The 22,287-nt window shown below is 41.4% G+C and overlaps 2 protein-coding genes across 5 annotated transcripts in view; both read right to left on the bottom strand.

Moving 5' to 3' along the window:
- The window catches only part of LOC106574304 (glycogen synthase kinase-3 beta), a 48,144-nt gene extending 38,106 nt beyond the window's left edge, over positions 1-10,038 (bottom strand). For 2 of the 4 annotated variants that reach the window (XM_014150114.3, XM_014150116.3), the window contains exon 1: positions 8,945-10,038. In XM_014150114.3, coding sequence (XP_014005589.2) covers positions 8,945-9,032 — 88 coding nt within the window. In that variant the 5' untranslated portion in view covers positions 9,033-10,038. The remainder of the gene's footprint in view (positions 1-8,944) is intronic. The other 2 variants (XM_014150115.3, XM_014150118.3) reach the window with 2 other exon arrangements.
- A 7,921-nt stretch (positions 10,039-17,959) lies between these two features.
- Positions 17,960-22,022, bottom strand: LOC106574305 (leucine-rich repeat-containing protein 58). Its single transcript, XM_014150119.3, has 4 exons — positions 21,293-22,022; positions 19,552-19,680; positions 19,104-19,381; positions 17,960-18,891 (listed from the first exon to the last, which is right to left on the bottom strand). The coding sequence occupies exons 1-4, from the start codon at positions 21,745-21,747 to the stop codon at positions 18,698-18,700; spliced, it is 1,056 nt and encodes a 351-aa protein (XP_014005594.1). The 5' UTR covers positions 21,748-22,022; the 3' UTR covers positions 17,960-18,697.
- Positions 22,023-22,287: the final 265 nt, after the last annotated feature.

Raw genomic sequence — 22,287 nt, 5'->3', positions numbered from 1 at the left:
TACTTTACGTTTTTTGGAACAGATTCCTGTTGGAACGTTCCACAAATTATACCCACCCCTTCAAGCCTATCAACTCCCAAGATTAGGCTGGTGTAACCGATGTGAAATGGCTAGCTAGTTAGCCGGGTGCACGCTAATAGCGTTTCAAACGTCACTCGCTCTGAGACTTGGAGTAGTTTTTTCCCTTCCTCTGCATGGGTAACGCTGCTTCGAGGGTGGCTGTTGTCGATGTGTTCCTGGTTTGAGCCCAGGTAGGTGCGAGGAGAGGGACGGAATCTATACTGTTACACTGGCAATACTAAAGTGCTTATAAGAACATCCAATAGTCAAAGGTATTTGAAATACGAATCGTATAGAGAGAAATAGTCCTATAATAACTACAAACCTAAAACTTCTTACCTGGGAATATTGAAGACTCATGTTAAAAGGAACCACTAGCTTTCATATGTTCCCATGTTCTGAGCAAGGCACTTAAACATTAGCTTTCTTACGTGGCACATATTGCACTTTTACTTTCTTCTCCAACACTTTGTTTTGCATTATTTAAACCAAATTGAACATGTTTCATTATTTATTTGAGGCTAAATTGATTTTATTGATGTATTATATTAACTTAAAATAAGTGTTCATTCAGTATTGTTGTAATTGTCATTATATATATATATATATATATATATATATATATATATATATATATATATATAAAAAATAATAATAATCGTCCGATTAACCGGTATCGGCTCTTTTTGGTCCTCCAATAATCGGTATCGGTGTTGAAAAATCATAATCGGTCGACCTCTAATTTAGACTTAGGGTTGCCACCCATTCCGATAAAATACGGAACGGTTCCGTATTTCACTGAAAGAATAAACGTTTTGTTTTCGAAATGATAGTTTCCGGATTTGACCATATTAATGACCTAAGGCTCGTATTTCTGTGTGTTCATTATAATTAAGTCTATGATTTGATATAGCAGTCTGACTGAGCGGTGGTAGGCAGCAGCACGCTCGTAAGCATTCATTCAAACAGCACTTTCCTGCGTTTGCCAGCAGCTCTTTGCAATGCTTGAAGCACAGCGCTGTTTATGACTTCAAACCTATCAACTCCCGAGATTAGGCTGGCAATACTATAGTGCCTATAAGAACATCCAATAGTCAAAAGGTATATGAAATACAAATGGTATTTTTTTTTTTTTAATACAAAGAGAGAGAAATAGTCCTATGAAACACCAGCTTTCATATGTTCTGCGCAAGGAACTTAAACGTTAGCTTTTTTTACATGGCACATGTACTTTCTTCTCCAACACTGTGTTTTTGCATTAATGTTTCATTATTTGAGACTAAATTGATTTGATTTATTTCTTCTTGAACTGCACTGTTGGTTAAGGGCTTGTAAGTAAGCATTTCACAGTCAAGTCTACACTTGTATTCGGCGCATGTGACAAATAACATTTGATTTGATCACATGACCGGATCCATTAGTTCAATGGTCTACTGCAGGGCTCTCCAACCCTGTTCCTGGGGAGCTACCTTCCTGTAGGTTTTCACTCCAACCCCAGTTGTAACTAACCTGATTCAGTTTATCAACCAACGAATTATTAGAAGCAGGTGCACTCGATTAGGGTTGGAGCGAAAACCTACAAGACGGTAGCTCTCCAGGAACAGGGTTGGAGAGCCCTGGTCTACTGAGAGCCCAACCCTCCCTTCCTTCCTATGAGGGACTGACTGACTGGCCACTAACACTGACAGCTTCCCATTTCATGAGTCAGGGCTAGGATGTGGGTTATGGAGGGTCAGCCCCACAGAAAACAATTGACCAGATAGATAGAGCTCTGTACCATTTCTGAGCAAAGGGTTTAGTATTATTGCTCTGTCAACAGGTTTACACCCCTTGTTGTAGGACACCCTTAAGGCTTAGATTGGAAAGGTTTAGTTTAGACTGTCTTAAGTCCAGAGAGAAAAATGACCTCTTGCTGAACAGACAGAGATACTGCCTGACTGACAGTCAGACAGTTACACAACTGTCTCAAACAGTGTCACAGGATTTTTTTGCCATATTATGTTGATACCTTCAGATTAATGTTATCCCCCATCAATTATCATTGGGGTTAATACTACAAAAATATTATGTTTGAAATTGTTATGTCACCGATACACTTTCCATAGAATGCCCAACATTCTGCTATGAACTACACGTGAAAGCCAGGCATCTTACAACTTTTAATTAGACATTTTTCAGAGTTGTGTAATGGAAAGGTAATGCGAAACCTCTTGGATTGCAGAACTCATGTAATGTGTTCCCGGTAGTACCGAGTCCTGAGCACAGATACCTACGTTTTCCTCGCACATTCCAGAGCCTGGCAGGTGGTGAGCCATTTCCCCTCCCTACAGGGACCAGAGGCTCGGCCCACGTCAACAGCTACATCAGAGCCTTTCATTTCCTTCTGTACACTGACTCACACTATCATCATAACATCACACTGGCTACCATTATCAACACTGTCGATACACTACCCAGATGCACATTATCAAATGTACGCAGGGAGGGATGCAAGCAGAGAACCATTCACACAGACTTGCAGGAGACGCAAACAAGCGGCAGACAACACATGATGCTCTTAGGTTGGAAATGATAGAGATCTGGTTTCAGAGACACAGCTGCCATGTGGTCACTCAGTTCCTGAAAACAAGCGTCGCAATCAAAACGGTCCACCTCCTCACACAAATACAGGGTTGGGGAGTAAATGATTACATGTAATCTGACTACGAAACAACTAACCAGCTTTGTTACCAGCTAAAATGTTGTAATCAGATTACAGACACTTGGAAAAACTAGATGATTACTTCTTGGATTAAATTCAGAAAGTATGTTTGTGAAAAAATACATTATCGTACCTTTGTTTTCTCAATGACATTAAATTCAGCATTGAAACAAGGCCCAAGTCAGAGACCACTATGATGACACACCAAATGCATTTGATAGATCATTTGTGTCTTCTTCTAATGCCTAAAGGAAAGTAATCCAAAAGTAACTGAAAGTGATCAGATTACGTTACCGAGTTTGGGTATTCCAAAAAAAATTACGTTACTGATTACAATTTTGGACATGTAACTAGTAACTAACAGATTACATTTAGAAAATAACCTACCCAACCCTGCATACACAGAGTACTGTCATTGATTGCAGTATAGATTTCATTTAAAAAATCTTTATAAGGGCAGGGGATAAAAGCGAAATACTTTTTTTGTTCTTGGCCAGCTGCTTTGGAAACTCCTCAGAGGGGGCAGGATGCAGAGCGAGTAACTAAACAAGCGAGCGAGTCACAAGCTGTTCTAGGTTTGCAGTTGCATCATGATGCTGCTAATACCAGTTCTTCAGATCTGGGGCCACGTTCCCAGCCGCCACATTCAGCAGACAGACTGAGACCGATGCGTTCCCACAGACAGACAAATGCGATTACGATTGGAGCGCAGGCCTGCAGGGCCTGAGCAATATATGGTTAGCCGTTATACTACAAGGGTCTACCTTCTGCACGCACTGTAGCAGGGCAGTACACTGGGGAGAAAGTGAAGCCCATCGCACACAACAGCTTATCCACTAGGAATAATGTGTCACTTCAATGTGGCGAGGGGATGAATGCAATGTGGGTTTGATGTGCTTGAGCAATCCTGTAAAGGAAAGGTTTTTGTGTCTTAGCCCAATACTACCAAAACCTGGTGTGTGAAGAGAACTGAAACAAGTTAGTGATACTACTGTAGGCGTGGGTGTGTGAGTATTCAACGTTGCCTTACAGCATGTTTGATTAGGGCCTCTGGATCAAAAGCTGTTCCTCGGAGAACAAGGTGAGCAGAGTGACGAGGAGCCTGATACCGGCTCAGCACTTTGCTATGTGATGAGTCAGAGCAGAGCCTGTGACAACACAGGCACATTTCCCACCCACCCACCTTCTGACTGACTGACACACACCTAGGCTGTGAACAACCTTTTTCATACAGAGCCACCTTTACTTTTTTTAAAGAACGTATTGCCATTATCATCCAATTCCCTAAACTTTTTTCAGTTTAGCTGTGAGAGATGGGTGGAAGCAGCCTTTTCTTGCCGTCATTAAGAATGTTGATGAGCAATACTCATAAGCTATCAACTGACAGAAATGTATAGAAATTATGAATTTCAGCTTTTTTTTATGAGAATGTGTCTTAACACATTGGCATTCCTTCTCCAACACAAACCACAACCAGGTGAGGACGTATCCTAACGCTGCTTGGTTTGTAGGTTGCCATAGTGCCTCTGCCACGGTGAGTCAGCACGTGATTCCCTCTGATAAGGTGCGGTTTAGCACAACGGGGAGGGAAAGAGCACCCGTGCCTCTAAGTATAGTGTTATAAGCGGAGGATGCTTCACTGTTGCCACATACACACACTCAGCCCAAAATACTGCCCTATAGGTGAGGCCAATCCCGTGAAATAAACACAGACATAACCCACACACTGAGACCAAGGGCGTAACTCCTGGGGGATGTAACGCAGTAACTGCTCCCCCAAACAATTCCCAAACCCTTTTCTTTGACATTGTGTAATGTGCATATTCAGCTATACTTTGCTTATGACTACATTAGCTGATGTCAAGACTATCATGTGCACGAGTAAAATATATGTATGCCGGTGCCACAAACGCCAATAAGGACATTGATTTATTTGAGTTTCCTTACCAGCGGAGTCAATCCCAAAGGCCACGGGGAGAAGCCCTGACACCGGAGCAGCAGTAGCTCAGCAACAGGAAGGAAACAGGACACCAGAGGAGACGCACAACCCACTGAACTGGTCACAAGACCCTTGGCATGTTCGTGACAGTTGGGCCGTAGTAAGCCTGCTGAGAATAAACAGCAAATGTAATCCTATTTTTCATTCAGAGGGGAGTGAGTCGGTGCGGGGAAAAAAAGGCCAATTCAACGAACCAGGCAGCTAGCGACAGTCTTGAAGGATCTGCTGAGGTCTCATATCTGGCTCCAATTTTCTCCCCTATGCGTTACTAAGAGTGGATCGAGGGCAGCTGAAATGGAATTACGTAACGGCACCTCTCTTCTTTATGAGCATCTCACATCGCGTTATCCTGTTACAAAAGCCAAGGCCACACGGAAGAATGAGACAAATTAGCCACTTTTGATGATAACATATGGGCGTAAATAATATATGATGACTTGAACAAGCCATAAAAAGGCTTTTTTTTTTTTTTAAATGTGGTGGACTTCGGTCTTCTCATATGATCCAATTAGATGAGGACTTTAAACTTACGTTTCCCTTCAGTAAACTCCCAAGTCAATTAGGGTTCTTTATCAGCTGTTTTAATTGCATCACCAAGGCTGCGTTTACACAGGCAGTCCAATACGTATTAAAAAAACTTTTAAACACTAAATTGGTCCTTTGACCAATCACATCAGGTTTTTTCACATCAGATCTTTTTCAGAGCTGACCATCAGAAATGTGCTGCCTGTGTAAACGCAGCCCAAGGCATGTCAACTGACCTTCATTACCATGTTTAATGTTCAGTAGGACACACCATAGCAAACAAATGAACATTTGGATTTCTAATTGGGCAGGTCCAGGAAGTTCCTCCCGCTTTAGGGAAAGGGGATAACTAGTCAGTTGCACAACTGAATGCATTCAACAAAAATGTGTCTTCCGCATTTAATCCAACCCCTCTGAAATTAGAGAAGTGAGGGGGGCTGCCTTAATCTACGTTCATGTCATCGGCGCCCGGGAGCAGTTGTTGTTGGGGGTTAACTGCCGTGCTCAAGAGCAGAATGGCAGATATTTCCACCTTGCCGGCGCTGAGATTCCAAACCAGAGATTTTTCAGATACTGGCCCAACGCTCTTAACTGCTAGGCTACCTGCTGCCAAGATTAGGGTTTACTCTGTTTTCAACTGTTTGGTGCCTACTGAACGTTTCCCTTGGAAATGATGGAGAAGATATCTAATTATGATCAATGCCGCCACCTCACCCACCCGCATATCACCCAGTCATCCGTCCATGCTCATATACTCAGCCTTCACGTCCTCCTTCTCCTCCTCTCCCCAGCTGGACATTACTTCTGATGCTTTCTTCTCCAGATCCCTATTTCCATTTCCTCCTGGCTAGTACACAATAGACTATGTCATACACCACTAGGGAGCAAAGCCTTCTCCGAATACAAATAAGGGCTAAAAAGGTAATCTTATGTTGAGCAATTTCCCAACATCTTTGTCCAGGTTATTTAATTTGTACATCAGCAAACAAGCAAGCAAACACCAAGGCATAGCTTGACATTAACGCTTGTCCTCTTGTCCGGGACAAGTAAAAATATAGATTTGAGTAAAAACATATATATATAAATCACAATATCAAACAATTACTCCGATCAGAATAATATTCAAATCAATTTTTCATATTAAAAAAGTCTACATTTCAAAGTGTAGGTGATATGCATATCGGCTAGTCTAATGTCCAAAACGATGCTGATATGAGGAAGGCGGCAGAAAATGTAGGCAAACTTTAATGAGACTTTTAATAACATAAATATAAGTTAAAACGCCACTCATGTTTGACAAATATAATGAAGGATAATTAACATTAATGTCTAAAGGCTTGATTAATATGCTATTGAAACCAGCATTTCTCATGTTCCATTGGTTTTCAAATCAACTTTTTTATTGTCCAGCAGCCAAAGGCATAATTCTAGTCATATTAGTAACCCATGCTAGTTGATGCGTCTTTAAAACTCCCCTATTTCTTAATTTCTAAAGGATATTTTAATCTCTGTCACATTAAACAGATTGTGCGGTACACTTTTGAGACACACAGTGTTTTCCCCCTTATTGCATTTTGGAACATTCATGCATAGCCTACAGCCATGTACGCATTGTTGAGCTTATAATATGAAGTAATAAATATTTATCAACATTTTAAACTAAACGGTCTGACCTGCTGCATCAGCCTCATTTCTGTTTATAAAAAAAATATACGTGCAATGGTCCCATAACTGTCCCAGAGTCTGTTTTGGACTGTAGACATCTTTTTTTATCGTCCCAGGGATGCCGGAACGCTCTTAATTTCGAGCCCTGGAGGGAATTATTTCATAAAAACATAAGTACTTGGTTGTCATTGTAATGTTGCAATATTTTATAGGCTACCAAGGGGGGGGGGGGGGGGGGGGCAACCATCCTCCAGGAGAGCCTTAAAAAAAAGCCAATAGGCAACATGTTGCCTACATTTGTCTTATTCTCTATGGTAAAAAATATGCATTGTATTTTGTAAAGAGGACAAGTGACTTGATCTTTTGGACAAGTAAAAAAAAAGATCTGTCTTAGGACAAGTGGCTAAAAAGTATACACTGATGTGAGAGAAAAGAGCATAGCCCACTGTCATCTTATGTGCACACATAAACAGGATGACTCTCCAAAGATGGGAACTTGGTTTTGGCCTATTTATAATGTAATTAAGTCGGAGTGTTGAAACGAGACAGTTATTTGCTCTCCAAGGGTTGACCAAGCTTTTCAGTAGACAGACATTTTAAAAAGCACTAGCAGGTCAGGATTGACTGACTGACTGGAGTCATGACCAACCATGGATACCTTCAGAGACGTAGGCAGACACCAGATGCTGCGGACCAATCAGAAAGTCCCGGTCCTGCCCCCATTTTCTGGGGTCTGCTGATGCTGAACGATAGAGCAGGGGCCAGCAGCTCTCCATCCGCTGAGCAACTTGTCAATTATTGAGCTGAACAAAGTGCTGATGAGCTGTGTGACCTGGCTGGCTGTGTGTGAAGCTCCAATAGTAGTAGTAGTCAGAACTAGCCTCATTTACCAGATGTTGAAGCTTTACTAGAAGTAGACCTATGCAGCCAAATCATCCAGTATAGAGAATTTAGATGAAGATTAAATCAATTTGGTGAAAGGCCGATGCTCCTATGTGCCAGTTATTATTTTGATGAACCAAGCAATCTTATATTGGTATTAGATGTGAGTATAATGAAATGGAGATACAATGGAATCCTACAGAAAAGTTAAGCAGCGTTTTTAGGTTTTTATCCCACTTTCACAAACCCTTTGGCAAAGACCAATGATACTGTGGGTCACACCTAACCCAACAGTCTAGCAAAACCAACCTGCAATACATACTGTAGGCTCTCCAATCCAGTGGACAGTCCTCTCTTTAAATGTACTGGTCTGGATTAATTCTGTAGCCCCGAGGCTTCATCTGACCTAACCCTGCTCGATACCCGAGAGAGCTCGATCAACACTACCCATGGCGTGTCTGCCTCAGAGCTGCAGGGTGGGGAATGAGTGGATTGAACATGACAGTGTTCCCCTAGGCATGCCCTATCAGCTCTTTCACCAATTCATTGTTTCGGTACTCCCAAAAATCAAGGGGTCAATCTCTAGAGTAGAGGTAAGGCTCAAATGCAGTGATCACTCCTCCTGCCAGAGGCATTTTGACTAGCTTACACATTGAGCACTACAAGCAAAGATACTTTTACATCTAGGCTATTTTATGGTGGTTAATAATATGATCAGTGATCATTTGGAAAGCTACAATGGTATTTTACCATCCATTTACATTTTGTATGATCACGTTTCTCAATAATCCCAGACATAATGCTAATAACGTCATGCAAAATACCAGACGGTGGCTCTAAGTGCACTGGTTGGGTCTAGGTGACAACGGTTAACTAAGCAAATGACTTGGACAGTGAATGGGAGAGTAACGTTACTGTCTGAAAATGTGTGTGGACCCATATGGCATTTCAGTATTAAATGTGAATTAGGCTAGGCCTAGTCCACTCCAATATATATATTTCTACCCTTGTATCATAATAGCAGCAGCAGAGTATTATGACAAAAAAGCACAGAGAACATTTCAGATTTTTTGTTGTTGTAAACTAGCGTTTAGCTCTATGGTCATACTTACTGCTGACTTTCATACTGCCAAATGCTGAGGGCTGCGGCACTGCCTTGCAGCTCTCCGCAAAGGAGGTGGTTCTGGGCCGACCCGACATATTCCAATCCAAGATATCCCTGCTTCTTCTTCAGTCGAATCGTACTTTTTCCAGTACTATTAGTCTTTTGACTTTAAAAGAAAATTGCTAGCTAATTCCACGATAGAGGTCTGCTTCTTCTTATATCGTTTTAGCTAGCCAGCCAGCTAGTTGCTGTCAACTGTCAGTATACTGGAGTATTTTTTTTTTCAACGAGGCCATGAATTTTATTGTTAGCTAGCAAACTAATTTCGAACCGGTCAGCTGTGTCAGGTCTCGAGCTGTCCGTCCAGCCACATTCAGCAAGAATCTGTCATTCCTTTTATTTTGTATGCTCTTTTCACTTACCTAGGCTAACGTTATAAAGGCATTCTATAAAATAACGGCCTGAACCAGGTGTCTCATAAATTGGGCCTCTCAAAGTTGCCAGTACATTAAAAAAAACATAACCGTAAACAGGAATAGGCTACATACAGTGGCATGAACGACAAGTCTGCTTACGTTGAATGATTCCCCAAATAAAACAATATCAGGTCCAATAGCAATTCTTCATATTCTTATATGGAGACTAAAGGATCCGAAAGCACCAGCCATGGCGGCTCCCAGTCTCAGACCGACCAACATTCAAATCGGACACAAATGAACTAAATTCACGATTTTAGGCCGAAAGAAACGCACGGACGTTTCTGTGACAACTTCGCCCCCATAAACACGGAAGCAATTGTCGATAGTCCTTGCTGGCTGACGGCGACGTGAAAGACTATTGCAAATGTGTTTTTTTGTTGAAAATAGTCATGATACAGCACCACTAAATCTGAAATTCTCTTTTGATTCCTTCTTTCTCTGTCTGCTAGTTCTCTTTGTCAGACTACGACCAAAACAACGCAAATTACTTAAACTATTGAGTGGGTGAATCTCCTTTCACGATTTCCACTAAATAGCACAGCCACAAAGAAAAAGTCCCACTATTGTAAAGATTCATGAAAAGAAAACATACATTTTTGGTCTTAATTTCAGGCCATTGTTAGGCATACGGTTAGGATTAAAAACACATTTTAAGAAAATACATTTTAGAAATGGGCGGGGGTTTTGACTTTGTGACTGTGGTAACTAGTGACGACCCTCTACGACGGCCTCTACGCAAATCTTAAACTACGGGAATATCGAATTGTGCACGCTCAATCAGACGCGAGGAGGTCACGTCGACCAATCCAAAGCGAATCCATACGAAATTTGTGTAAGCCCAATGAGCGCGTTGATGTCTGTAGTTTACTGCCTCTACTGTCAAGAAAAAAATGTATTTAAAGGTATTTCGACATACCACATAATGGTGCAGTAGCGTGTATTCATGGGTGCCAAGGAAAGCCAGGCTTAGCCAAATATTTGACAAATAAATCAAATTTAAAAACATTCCCTTTCGTCTCTCGCTTTCTTTTTATAATTTTCCGTCAATTTGCAAGTGTCTGATTCTCACCAGAGAAAGCATCCAAGCGAGTGAAACAGCTCCCCTCTGTTTCAGTATGTGTTCCTTCGGAAATACTTTTTCCAAAATTAGTTACGTTACAGCGTTATTCTACAATTGATTAAATCGTTTTTTCCATCAATCTACACAATGACAAAGCAAAAACATTTAAGAAATGTTTGCTAATTTATTAAAAATAAAAAAGTGAAATATCACATTTACATAAGTATTCAGACACTTTACTCAGTACTTTGTTGAAGCTCCGTTGGCAGCGATTACAGCATAGTGTCTTCTTGGGTATGATGCTACATGCTTCTCTGCAGATCCTCTCAAGCTCTGTCAGGTTGGATGGGGAGATGTTCGATCTGGTTCAAGTCCAGGCTCTGGCTGGGCCACTCAAGGACATTCAGAGATTTGTCCTGAAGCCACTCCTGCGTTTGTCTTGGCTTTGTGCTTAGGGTCATTGTTCTGTTGGAAGGTGAACCTTCGCCCCAGTTTGAGGTCCTGAGCACTCTGGAGAATGTTTTCATCAAGGATCTCTCTGTACTTTGCTCCATTCATCTTTGCCTCGATCCTGACTAGTCTCCCAGTCCCTGCCACTGAAAAACATCCCACACCATGATGCTGCCACCACCATGCTTCCGTCCTACGGTGCTTCGTGGATGGTGCCAGGTTTCCTCCAGATGTGACGCTTGGCATTCAGGCCAAAGAGTTCAAACTTGGTTTCATCAGACCAGAGAATCTTGTTTCTCATGGTCTGAGAGTCTTTCGGGGCCTTTTGGCTAACTCAAAAAGGGCTGTCGTGCCATTTACTGAGGAGTACCTTCTGTCTAGCCACTCAACCATAAAGGCCTGATTGGATTAGTGCTGCAGAGATGGTTGTCCTTCTAGAAGGTTCTCCCATCTCCACAGAAGAACTCTAGAGCTCTGTCAGAGTGACCATCGGGTTCTTGGTCACCTCCCTGACCAAGGCCCTTCTCTCCCTATTGCTCAGTTTGGCTGGGCAGCCAGCTCTAGGAAGAGACTTCATTGTCCCAAACTTCTTCCATTTAAGAATGATGGAGTCCACTGTGTTCTTGGGAACCTTCAATGCTGTAGAATTTGTTTGGTACCCTTCCCCAGATCATGGCTTGGTTTTTGCTCTGACATGCACTGTCAACTGTGGCACCTTACATAGACAGGTGTGTGCCTTTCAAAATCATGTCCAATCAATTGAATTTACCACAGCTAGACTCCAATCAAGTTGTAGAAACATCTCAAGGATGATCAATGGATACAGAATGTTCCTGAGCTCAATTCCGAGTCTCAAAGCAAAGGGTCTGAATACTTAATAAAGTATGTCTGTTTTTTTTTTATACATTTGCACACATTGCTAAAAACTTGTTTTCGCTTTGTCATTATGGGGTATTGTGTGTTGATTGCTGAGGATTAAAAAAAATCAAATTCAGAATAAGGCTGTAACGTAACAAAATGTGGAAAATACTTTCTGAAGGCACTGTATCTGATGCTGTCTGGACCAAAAGAGTATGTTGCTGCCGTAGCATCTGATTGATGCCAGCAAGCATTTGGCCTCCCTTGATAAAATAATTAGCCAAACAGCATTGAGCTGAGCTCAACTGTGGGTTGTCCTGGTGCAGCAAAACGCCCCCCAAGGGAGGCCAGTTTGGATTTGGCTTTACACCAATAAATCGGCCATTTCCTAAGCCATGGATGGAAATGGGGAATTGGACTTAATTCTCTGTACAGGCCAATGATTGTGATGGCGATTCTGATCTAACCATGAATTAATATGTTTTGCCACTGGCCTGAGACAATTGAAATTCAATATGTGGCCTACATGTAGCCTAGTTAGCTAATTTAGCAGGTTCATTGTTGCCCATGTGAGAAAGTTAGGCTAGCAAGCATTTTATCTAGGTAGCCTATGACAACAAAAACTAAAAGTGTACTGTATGCCAGAGCCATAGATCGTTTTGCCAACATGAAAGAAGAGGATAGCATTGGTGTTCAACTAGTTTATAAGTAGGGTGTTTTTACTTGCGAGCACACACACAGAAATAAATCAGTACCATGGACTACCGCATGATATTTAGCTAAATTGATTGGACCAGTGGCGACTCGTCATTCAGGGCAGAGCCCCACCTGTTTAGCTATAAGAAAAAGAAAAAAAACGTGTCATTAATACATTTCACAGATCAGTTTGCGAACAGTGTAAAAAAAAAAAACATGGTCTTTTTTTTGCTTTCTTGAGTAAGGCAGCTCCAAAATGCAGGCGTTTTAGCCTAGCTCAGTGCTTTCTGTGGTGGTGGGGCAGCCAACGGAAAATACAGAGCGTCGGGGTTGATAATGTTCTCTAGTTGGCTGTGATTGGCTCAGTGTTCTGTCACTCATGGGGACACTACATCACAGCAAGCCTCTTGGTTGCTGCCATAGACTTACATTTGAAGTGCCCATCCAAGAAGACTGAAATCCAGTCGATCTAAGATTCAAGTGCTGTAAACACACATGCTCATAATCCACAGCAGCAGCGGGTTATATTTATGTCTGTCTCTAAGGCTTTTGGCTGGCTCTAGGCGATCATAATTCAGCACAAAAAGTCTGCATCCATAATGGGAGCAGTCAGGGTAAAGTAATGGATGTAGCTGTTGCCTTCATAGCAACACAGTGCCTCCAGCTATCATCGTCAACACATCTCTCTTTAAACTCTCCCCGCAAACATACATTTCAAATAAAAAGTTCCTAATGACCCACTCCTCACCCACCTTTAGCTAAATGTGTTGAAAAGCTAATGGATAATTGCTAAGCTCTGGTCACAATGACATGTCATCATTTTAGAAACCTTTTGAAATAAAAGTCAAGGTATTCCATCAAGCGAAACACTTGAGGAAATGAATATGAGGGTTTTTTGATGTTCAGGACACGACTAATGGAACTCAGAAAGTCTTGAATTCATGAATAAATAACGTTGATTGACCTTCCCCAGTAAATTTTCACAAACAACATTTGTATCTAAAATGTATTTTCATGCAATATTGCTTGTATATTTTGTAATGTCACATTTATATTTGATAGATATATGGAAACATACACATTAACCCAACAAAGAATCATAGTCCAGAGTATGGCAGAAAATCTAAAACAAAATTGATGGCTCTGCAATGTTCTATAATGATTTCGTTTTGGTGCAAGTTATGTTAGTGTTCAATGGGACAGTTCAATTGAGACAGAAGATTGATTGATGCTCTAAGACACACTATTTCAATAAGTGGTAGATTTGCTGTATTTTAGTTGTTGGCTCGCCGAGAGACTTATTGTGTTGCCAGGTGTTGCAGATGAGGCTGAGTTTGAGTGAGGAGGCTCTTCTGCACAGGACCAAGGTGCTTAGCTCCTTGTGTGTAGGTAATTGAGTGGGATTCCTGCTGAGTCATTATGGAGCCAGGGCAGCAACGAGTTCCATAAATCATATTCCATCAACATTTTTAAATGCCAGGAGGATCTCCAGTCCCAACCGGGAGTACTGCAAAATCCACAAAGGGAAACTCTGCCAAGAGTTTTATAGCCTAATAAAATCATGGATGGGCACCTGCTTTTACGTGGTACTGATTAGGCCTACTCTATATTTTCACTTGGGTGGACTGCTGCAGTAAAGTCAGGCCTGCTAGGTCTACTCATTATAGTGTTTTTACATTTAGAGAGCTGCTGAAGCGTAGCCCACTGGGCACAGACTTCAATTCAACGTCTATTCCACGTTGGTTCAACATAATTTCATTGAAATGATGTGGAAACAACGTTGATTCAACCAGTGTGTGCCCAGTGGGAGGTGTCATTCAGTGAAACAACTAGGCTTTACATAGACAGGCCTTGGTATTCATGCAGTGGCAGGACCTGAGGAATACTTTCCCAGCATGCCATGTAGACTTTTTGTGAGGCTGTTCAATACAGTCAAAGCAATAGTCGCTACCAGGGGCACAACTTTGGTTTTAGAAGTGGGGGGGACATTTTATTATTATTTTTGTAATAATTTGTATCCGGTTGGATAAACACTCCAAACAGCCTTCCCGACCGCTCGGAGGCGTCTGCATGGTCCTAAAGTACACCATAGCCTCGTTTTGTATCACATTCCAATTAAAAAACTGGGGGGGGGGGGGACAGAAATGCAATTTCAGAATGTAGGGGGGACATGTCCCGCCCCCAGTGAAAGTTGTGCCCCTGGTTGCTACAATTCTTTCCCCTGCAATCTCTGTGTGCTCCTCATTCCTCTTTCCCTCTGTCTGAGTGTGCCTTGTCAGAGAATAGCACAGCTAATTTACCATTGGTTCATGCTGAGGGACAAGAATAAGAACCCTAGTCAACACAAGGTACATTATTTTTCAGGTGCTATGATCTTTTTTCTCTTGATTGATCCAGAAAGACTGGAGGACATATGCTAGCGACATGGCTCTTCTTGACACTGCGCATGGAGATGTAGTTTTTGTTAAACAATACGAAAACCTCCTCTCCTTACAACCCACAAGAAGATTAAACAATTGACAGTAAAAGGGTCCGGATCTAGCAACACTTGGTCTGTTGAGCTGCATCTTTATGGTGGTGGTGTCATGACTCCTTTACACCACAAGAGGGCATGATTTACTCAGCTTTCCATTCATTGAGGTCCTGAATACAACCTAAAAGAGTAAACGTGATAGGCTACTACAGTTCTGGGAATTAAAACGTTAGTCAGACAGGACAGCAATATGATCCAATTGACACACCTGTCACTATAACACGTTGTAATCCCTACTGCCTCTGATCTGGCGGACTCACTAAACACAAATACTGCATTTGTAAATTATGTCTGAGTGTTGGAGTGTGCCCGTCTGTCCGTAAAGAAAAAAAAGTGAATCATGCTGTCTGGTTTGCTTAATATAAGGAAATTGATGTATAGCATTAACTGTTTATTTGAAGTATGGCAATTGAGTACTTTTTTCCACCACTGTACTTAAGTACATTTAAAACCATATACTTTTACACTTCTAATCAAGTAGTATTTTACTGGGTGACTTATACTTTTACTTGAGTCATTTTCTATTAAAGTTACAGTATCTTTACTTTTGATCAATTATGACATTTGAGTACTTGTTCCACCACTGATTTTACACATTAAGTTTAAAATGTCACGTAACATGTCCTACCCACTGTAGTCAGCACATTCCCATATATGCAGTTCTACACGTTCATAGTGCGGTCTTATCTATAGAAACTCATAGATAATAGAGAAGATGACCTTAGGTATCTTTATGAGCCATACCATCTTCAACTATCTTCCCACGCAGCTGCCTCCCAGTAGAACATTACTGAAAAAAGTGCCCAGATAGATGTACTGTACTTCAGCCCAGACACAAATGTGGCAGTACTGCTATAGAATGCATAAATGAAGCAATTCAACTGCATAATGAGATAACACTTCCCTGATATCAGAATTCTACAGTTCCACAGTTGCAGGAGTTGATTAACATTAATGGTGAGAGCCTTCCATGGATAGTTTTACAAAAGAAGCAAGGTGTTATTTTTGATTTATACAATTGGAATTTTTTTCACTCACCTATAAGTATATCGCAATAGATATATGTCATCATACAACTGGCACTGCCACTTCAGTTCTGTAGGGTTGAAGAGTGCAAGCCAGGCACAGAGAAATGGGGATTTTTGCAAGAGCATTCAGAGCAATCTCTTTATCCGCAGGATTACTTTACCACCCAATTAAGAGCCGTTTAAGAACACGTTAAAGGGATGGCCATGGTACAAGATTAGGAATGCTTCATTTGTTGTTGCTATCTTACATGTTCATCAACAATATGGAAGACAAAATAACTTAATAATTGAAATACGGTCATGTGAAAAAGTAAGTACACCCTTTGGAAAGTGGTATTTTTTGCATATTTTTACATATTTCTACACATGGATATTTGAGCTAAATTCCAACCACATTCATTGATAAAGGTAACCCAATTTAACAAATCACACACAAAAACGTTTACTTTGAAAATGTTATGCAATTAAAATAAACAAAAATTGAATTTCCATATGCAGAAAAAATGTGTGCACCCCTACCTTTACCATCACCTAAAATGGCGAAAATTAGGATCAGGTGCACCAAAACAGGTGACAATGATTAGGAAATCATTAGAAAGTACCTTGGGAGGGTCCAGCCTTCCATAAAGATTAGAAACTTGGCCTGGTTTGGTCTTAACCATATGGGTGTGTGGTAATACATCATGCAAAGATCAAAATACCTATCCGAGGCCCTCAGAAGAAAGATTATTGATGCCTGTGAGTCTGGGAGGGAATACAAATCAATTTCTGAGCAATTCGAAGTACATCGTTCCACTGTCTGACAGATCATCTACAAATGGAGAAAATTCCAGACAACACCTGAGTAAAGACCAAAACTACTGGAAAAATGTGCTCTGGACAGATGAGTCAAAGGTGGAGTTGTTTGGCCACAATGCTAGATGTCATCTTAGGCAGAAGAACATCATACCAACCGTAAAGCATGGTGGCGTTATGGTTTAGGGCTGCTCGCTGCCTGAGGGACAATTTTAACGCAACCTGGACACAGAAATGGAAAAAAAACAATATCATGAAATGGTACACTTTTTTTATGAATGAGAGTACATCATGCTAAATTCTTCACATTGGATTGATTATTGCCACAATTATTGCCACGGGTATGAACAGCTAGACGTGACTAGATGTTCTTTGCCATTCTGCCATCAGATTTGCCACCGATGCTCTTTTATAGGACACATAACTACAGTCTATATTCTCCTGTAAACTGGTCATCTCTGTATACCTGTCGCAAGACCCACTGGTTGATGTTTATTTATAAAACCCTCTCAGGCCTCACTCCCCCTTATCTGAGATATCTATTGTAGCCCTCATCCTGCACATACAACACCCGTTCTGCCAGTCACATTTTGTTAAAGGTCCCCAAAGCGCACATCCCTGGGTCACTCGTCTTTTTAGTTCGCTGCAGCTAGCGACTGGAACGAGCTGCAACAAACACTCAGACTGGGCAGTTTTATCTCAATCTCTTTACTCAGACTCAATCATGGACACTCTTACTGACAGTGGCTGCTTTGTGTGATGTATTGTTGTCTCTGCCTTCTTGCCCTTTGTGCTGTTGTCTGTGCCCAATAATGTTTGTACCTTGTTTTGTGCTGCTACCATGTTGTGCTGTTGCTACCATGCTGTGTTGTCATGCTATATTGTCTTAGGTCTCTCTTTATGTAGTGTTGTGTTGTCTCTCGTCGTGATGTGTGTTTTGTCCAATATTTCTATTTATTTTTAATCACAGTCCCCGTCCCCGCAGGCCTTTTGCCAGGCCGTGATTGTAAATAAGAATTTGTTCTTAAATGACATACCTAGTTAAATAAAAAATCAACAGCATTATCTTATGTATCCAGGTAACAGAACAGTACTCATATCAATGATACACTATGTATAAACATAATATTAATTTCAATTTATTCAAATAAATTATTCATTTAAAATAATCAAACCAATGTAAAACATTTAATTCACAGTACAAGCTCTGGATTAGTCTCGTTGAACAAGAAATCATCACATTAGCATACACAACTTTCCCCTTGGTTAGTAACAACAAAAATGGTTGTTTTGTGAGAAGGGAAGGCATTAACGCATGGGGTGTAAATGCTACAGGCGACAGAGACTACTGTATATTAGGACTGCATGTGCAAACAGCCAGTGTCAACAGAAGTATGACGATTAAAAGGTAACTTAAGAGAGGTGATTTAAAACAAGCATGAAACACATTCTGCGTTTCTGAATCTATATTGTAAAGAAAATCAATTGTACATAAAATTCATTCATCCCTTCATTCATCCCTTCATGTTAACACAGAAACTACAAACTGAGGATCTACATGAAAATACATTTGAGGAGTGCCGTACAACAAAAGCAGTACTCCATAAGCTTCAGTTAGATGTTTAAAACACTACGGCTCGAAATATCAATAATAAACGGTGGTTAATTTACGTTACAATCAGTCCTTGAGGAATCCTACATCTCATGTTGAAAGTGGCACTCTATTGTAAGCGAACAGCACAGTGTCAGTGTTTATCGTGTTTGGCACAGGAGAAGTTGGGTTAGTCAGGTCAGTTGGGAGTCATGGAAACTGTCCATCATCCAGTATGTGTCAGTGAACTCGAGGTCCTTTCACTTTCTTCTATCCCAGAAGCACTCTCTGCAGCCTGTCGGCCGACACGCACCTCTCGTCCTCCGACTCAGCATCGCTCTGTGGGTTGGAGCTGCAGGGAGAGGTGCATTCTGGGGAACACAGGTAGTGCATGAAGGGTAGCCGATACTTCCCGCAGAAGTCCACAAACTTGATGTGCCTCACACACGAGTCAAAGTACACACCTGAGAGGAAGAAGTAGCACAACAATATGAGAGCAATAGAAATATCTCAAGGTGTGATTTTATTTACAAAGAATATGTTTTATTTGAATTTCTCCTCAAATTATTGAGGAGGACCAGCCTTCTCTTCCTCCCTGGACGAGCCTCCTCAGATCCACTCACAAATACTAGTACATAAGTATGTAACTTAAACCTGTCCCCTCTCCTCCACTTACCGGTACATTTAGGGTTGGGACACTTGCTGGCCAGGTCCAGGTAGTGCACCAGGTTTCCAGGCAGGTCATTGGGGAGGTAGTGCAGGTTGCGGGACTTGATGGTCCGTCCGGCCAGCTCCAACAGGGAGGGAGGGTCGTAAGTCATGTCTTTGATGAAGCGGACCACCAGGGGGTTGCCGCGGAGACTGAGCTCCTGCAGGTGCACCAGGCTAAGGATCTCCCGCGGTAGGTAGGTAAGTAGGTTGTTATGGAGACTGAGGCAGCGCAGGGAGTAGAGTCTACAAACAGACATATTTAGACATGACCGTGAATCATGGCTTTAGCTCAGCAGGCTAACACAGTCTTATGACACACAGGAGACCTAAGTAAATATAAAAAAGAATAATGTTGGTCAGTCACATGAGCAAATTATGTAAAGTCAGTGTTTCTCCTATGGGATGGCCCTCACCTTGTGAGTTGGGGGGGTACACTCTGTATCCGGTTGTCACAAAGGACCAAGTATCTGAGACCGCGAAGGTTGGCCAGCTCTGGGGGGATGGAGATGATGAGGTTCCCACCCAAATAAAGCATCTCCAGACTGCATCAGATCAGAGAAAAGTGTTTTTCTTCACACTTGGAGTGACAGGGAACATTGCTAAATGAACATACAGATGTAGGATCTTAAATTGAACCAGTTTTCTACAGCCCACAAATAATCCTGTGGATTATATAATGCACAATGTTCAAAGGTCAAGAATGGCCAAACAGTTTGAGTCTAAATCCAGAAGAAGCATGTTAAAATTCCAGGGTTCAAAGATCCCGGAGGACCAGATGTATTGGACTGAGTGATCTGTTTGTTTTTGGAGAACCGCTGCGATAAGTTTACACACATGCACATACTACACTCTTGAACACCTCCAGAACACCTGCCAACTTTCTCTGATCGAGCTGACAACAGAAGAAAGAGAGGAGATAGAGGGAGCGTTCGGAATTTAACTCCAGTTTTTGACAATTTTACGTCAACGGAAGATATACAGAAGAGGTGAGATGATTGTAAAATAACTCTGATTGTTAAACATCTTCTCTTTTTAGAAAGAGATCGAGAGAGAACGAGAGATCCTATGATAGAAACGTCAAGAGAAGGCCTTATGATGCAAAGCACAGCTGCTAACTTAGCTACAATACAGTCGGAAACTGCTGTGGGCTTTTGGGGGGCGTCCAATGGACCTTTTCATCTTGTCTTTATTCTATAACTTCTTCTCCACTCTGTTCCAAATCCTGAACCCCCATTTTCCTCTCACGGTGCCAGTCCCCCACTGTGGCAAGGCAATATGTCAAATGACCTGATTTTGTAACATGGCACACAGCCAGCCAGACAGACTAAGCCACACTGATGAGACGACTCCAAAGAAGTGTGTCAATGCAGCACCAAGATGGAGACTATGGGCTCCTGTACCATCATGCAGGACATGATCAGGAACCACATGCTCATGTGGAACCTATCTAGGTGAATACAGCAACAGTATTGATTTTATGCAAACGTATTTGCCCTTAATCTTAACCCTAACCATCTAGTTCCTGAGTGCACACTATGAAATTACAGCTGCAGTACTGGAGGCCCAGTCATTTCATTAAGTCAGCAACAGAGTTTATTATTCTAGCCTACTACTACATAATGGTTATTATGAGCATGTTATTATCAGGTAGGGTGGCAGGTAGCCTAGTGGTTAAGAGTGATGGGCCAGTAAGTGACAGGATGCTGGTTTGAACCGCTGACCTAGGTGAACAATCTGTCGATGAGCCCTTGAGCAAGGCACTTATCCAGAACGACTCATAGGAGCCATTGGGGTTAAGAGTGTCTGCTAAATTACTAAAATATATATGATAAGGGCAACATAACCTTGATATGGCAATTTCTTTATTCACATTTGAGTGTCCCAACGTTGGGTTATTAGAAGCTAAGCGTTTATAAGCTCAGAAGCTTAAAAAGCTTAAAGCTCATCTAATTTTCAACAACCTCACTTCGTCATGCATAGCTGTGTACAGATAGTTGATTGTTAAAAGTCCCCCTTTTATATTAAGTGGCTATAAAACCTATGATTATATGGCAATTAATGTTACATGGGGTACTACCGTGTAGCCAGTTAGTTGCATTGTGACAAATACCGTTTGCCTAAATTGTTACCGCTATAATGTATCGGTATTCTTACCTGGTAATATTTTCTATCTCTGCGGGGATAGCTTTGAGTCTGTTACCCCCAAGAGACAGATATTTTAATCGCTGGAGTTTTAGAAATTGAATGGGCAACTCTTCAAACATGTTCCCACTGAAGTTCAATGTGTCTATCTGCATGGACCCAAATTCATTTGGGAACGAAAATTCGTTCAAACGGTTGTTCTTGGCAATGAGTGTTTTGAGGTTTGACAAACGTTGAATGTCCTCACAGAGAACCGTTAATCCATTGTTGCTTATATCCAGAACTTCCAATTTGGAGAACAGACATACCGAAGCGGGAAACACTGTCAGTCGGTTGTTATACAGGTAGAGTTGTTGGGTCACTCTCCTCCGTTCGTCACCGACAGTGTCCAAATTTAAACTTTCCAGGTTCAGATGGGACAGGTCCAAAATGCAACCCCCCTGATCAACTGTTGCAAATAGCTCCATATTCAATACCAATTGCTATCCACCTAGTTCAAACATATGAATGAATTACAATGTGATTTTACAAAATATAAGCTCTTTCAGCACTGATCACGACCGTATAAAGCCTCTTTATGCATTCAGCTCATGTGCAAATCCTTTCCAGACCGCACACGCACAGCTGTCACATTTGCATCAAGTTCACATGTAGTCGGTATTAAAGCTTTGGATTCTCCGCCCCCAGTTTAAATTAACCCGTGCATGCCTGCTTGCTCTGGTGCCACAGGTCTCCATGTCCAGAAATCAAGTTTGCACGTGTGGATGCTTTGTAAATGTTTTCACACTGAGATATATGGTCAATTAACTTTGCAATTGGAAACCCCAGCTCTCATTTCTATTAGCAAATGAGGAACCATATCTAATATTTTGTAATATGTCCTACTAGTTTTAGTGGTAGACCTTATGTCACAAAGGTCTGGAGACATGTGAAATCATAAAATACATGTGCAATGATACAACGACGACTATAAACTGGGTGGTTTGAGCCCTGAATGCTGGTTGATT

Source organism: Salmo salar, chromosome 16 (genome assembly GCF_965601325.2).
Source record: "Salmo salar chromosome 16, fSalSal1, whole genome shotgun sequence".
Classification (NCBI taxonomy): domain Eukaryota; kingdom Metazoa; phylum Chordata; class Actinopteri; order Salmoniformes; family Salmonidae; genus Salmo; species Salmo salar.
Note: the sequence above shows the minus strand (reverse complement) of the source record. Positions and strands in the feature narration are given on the sequence as shown.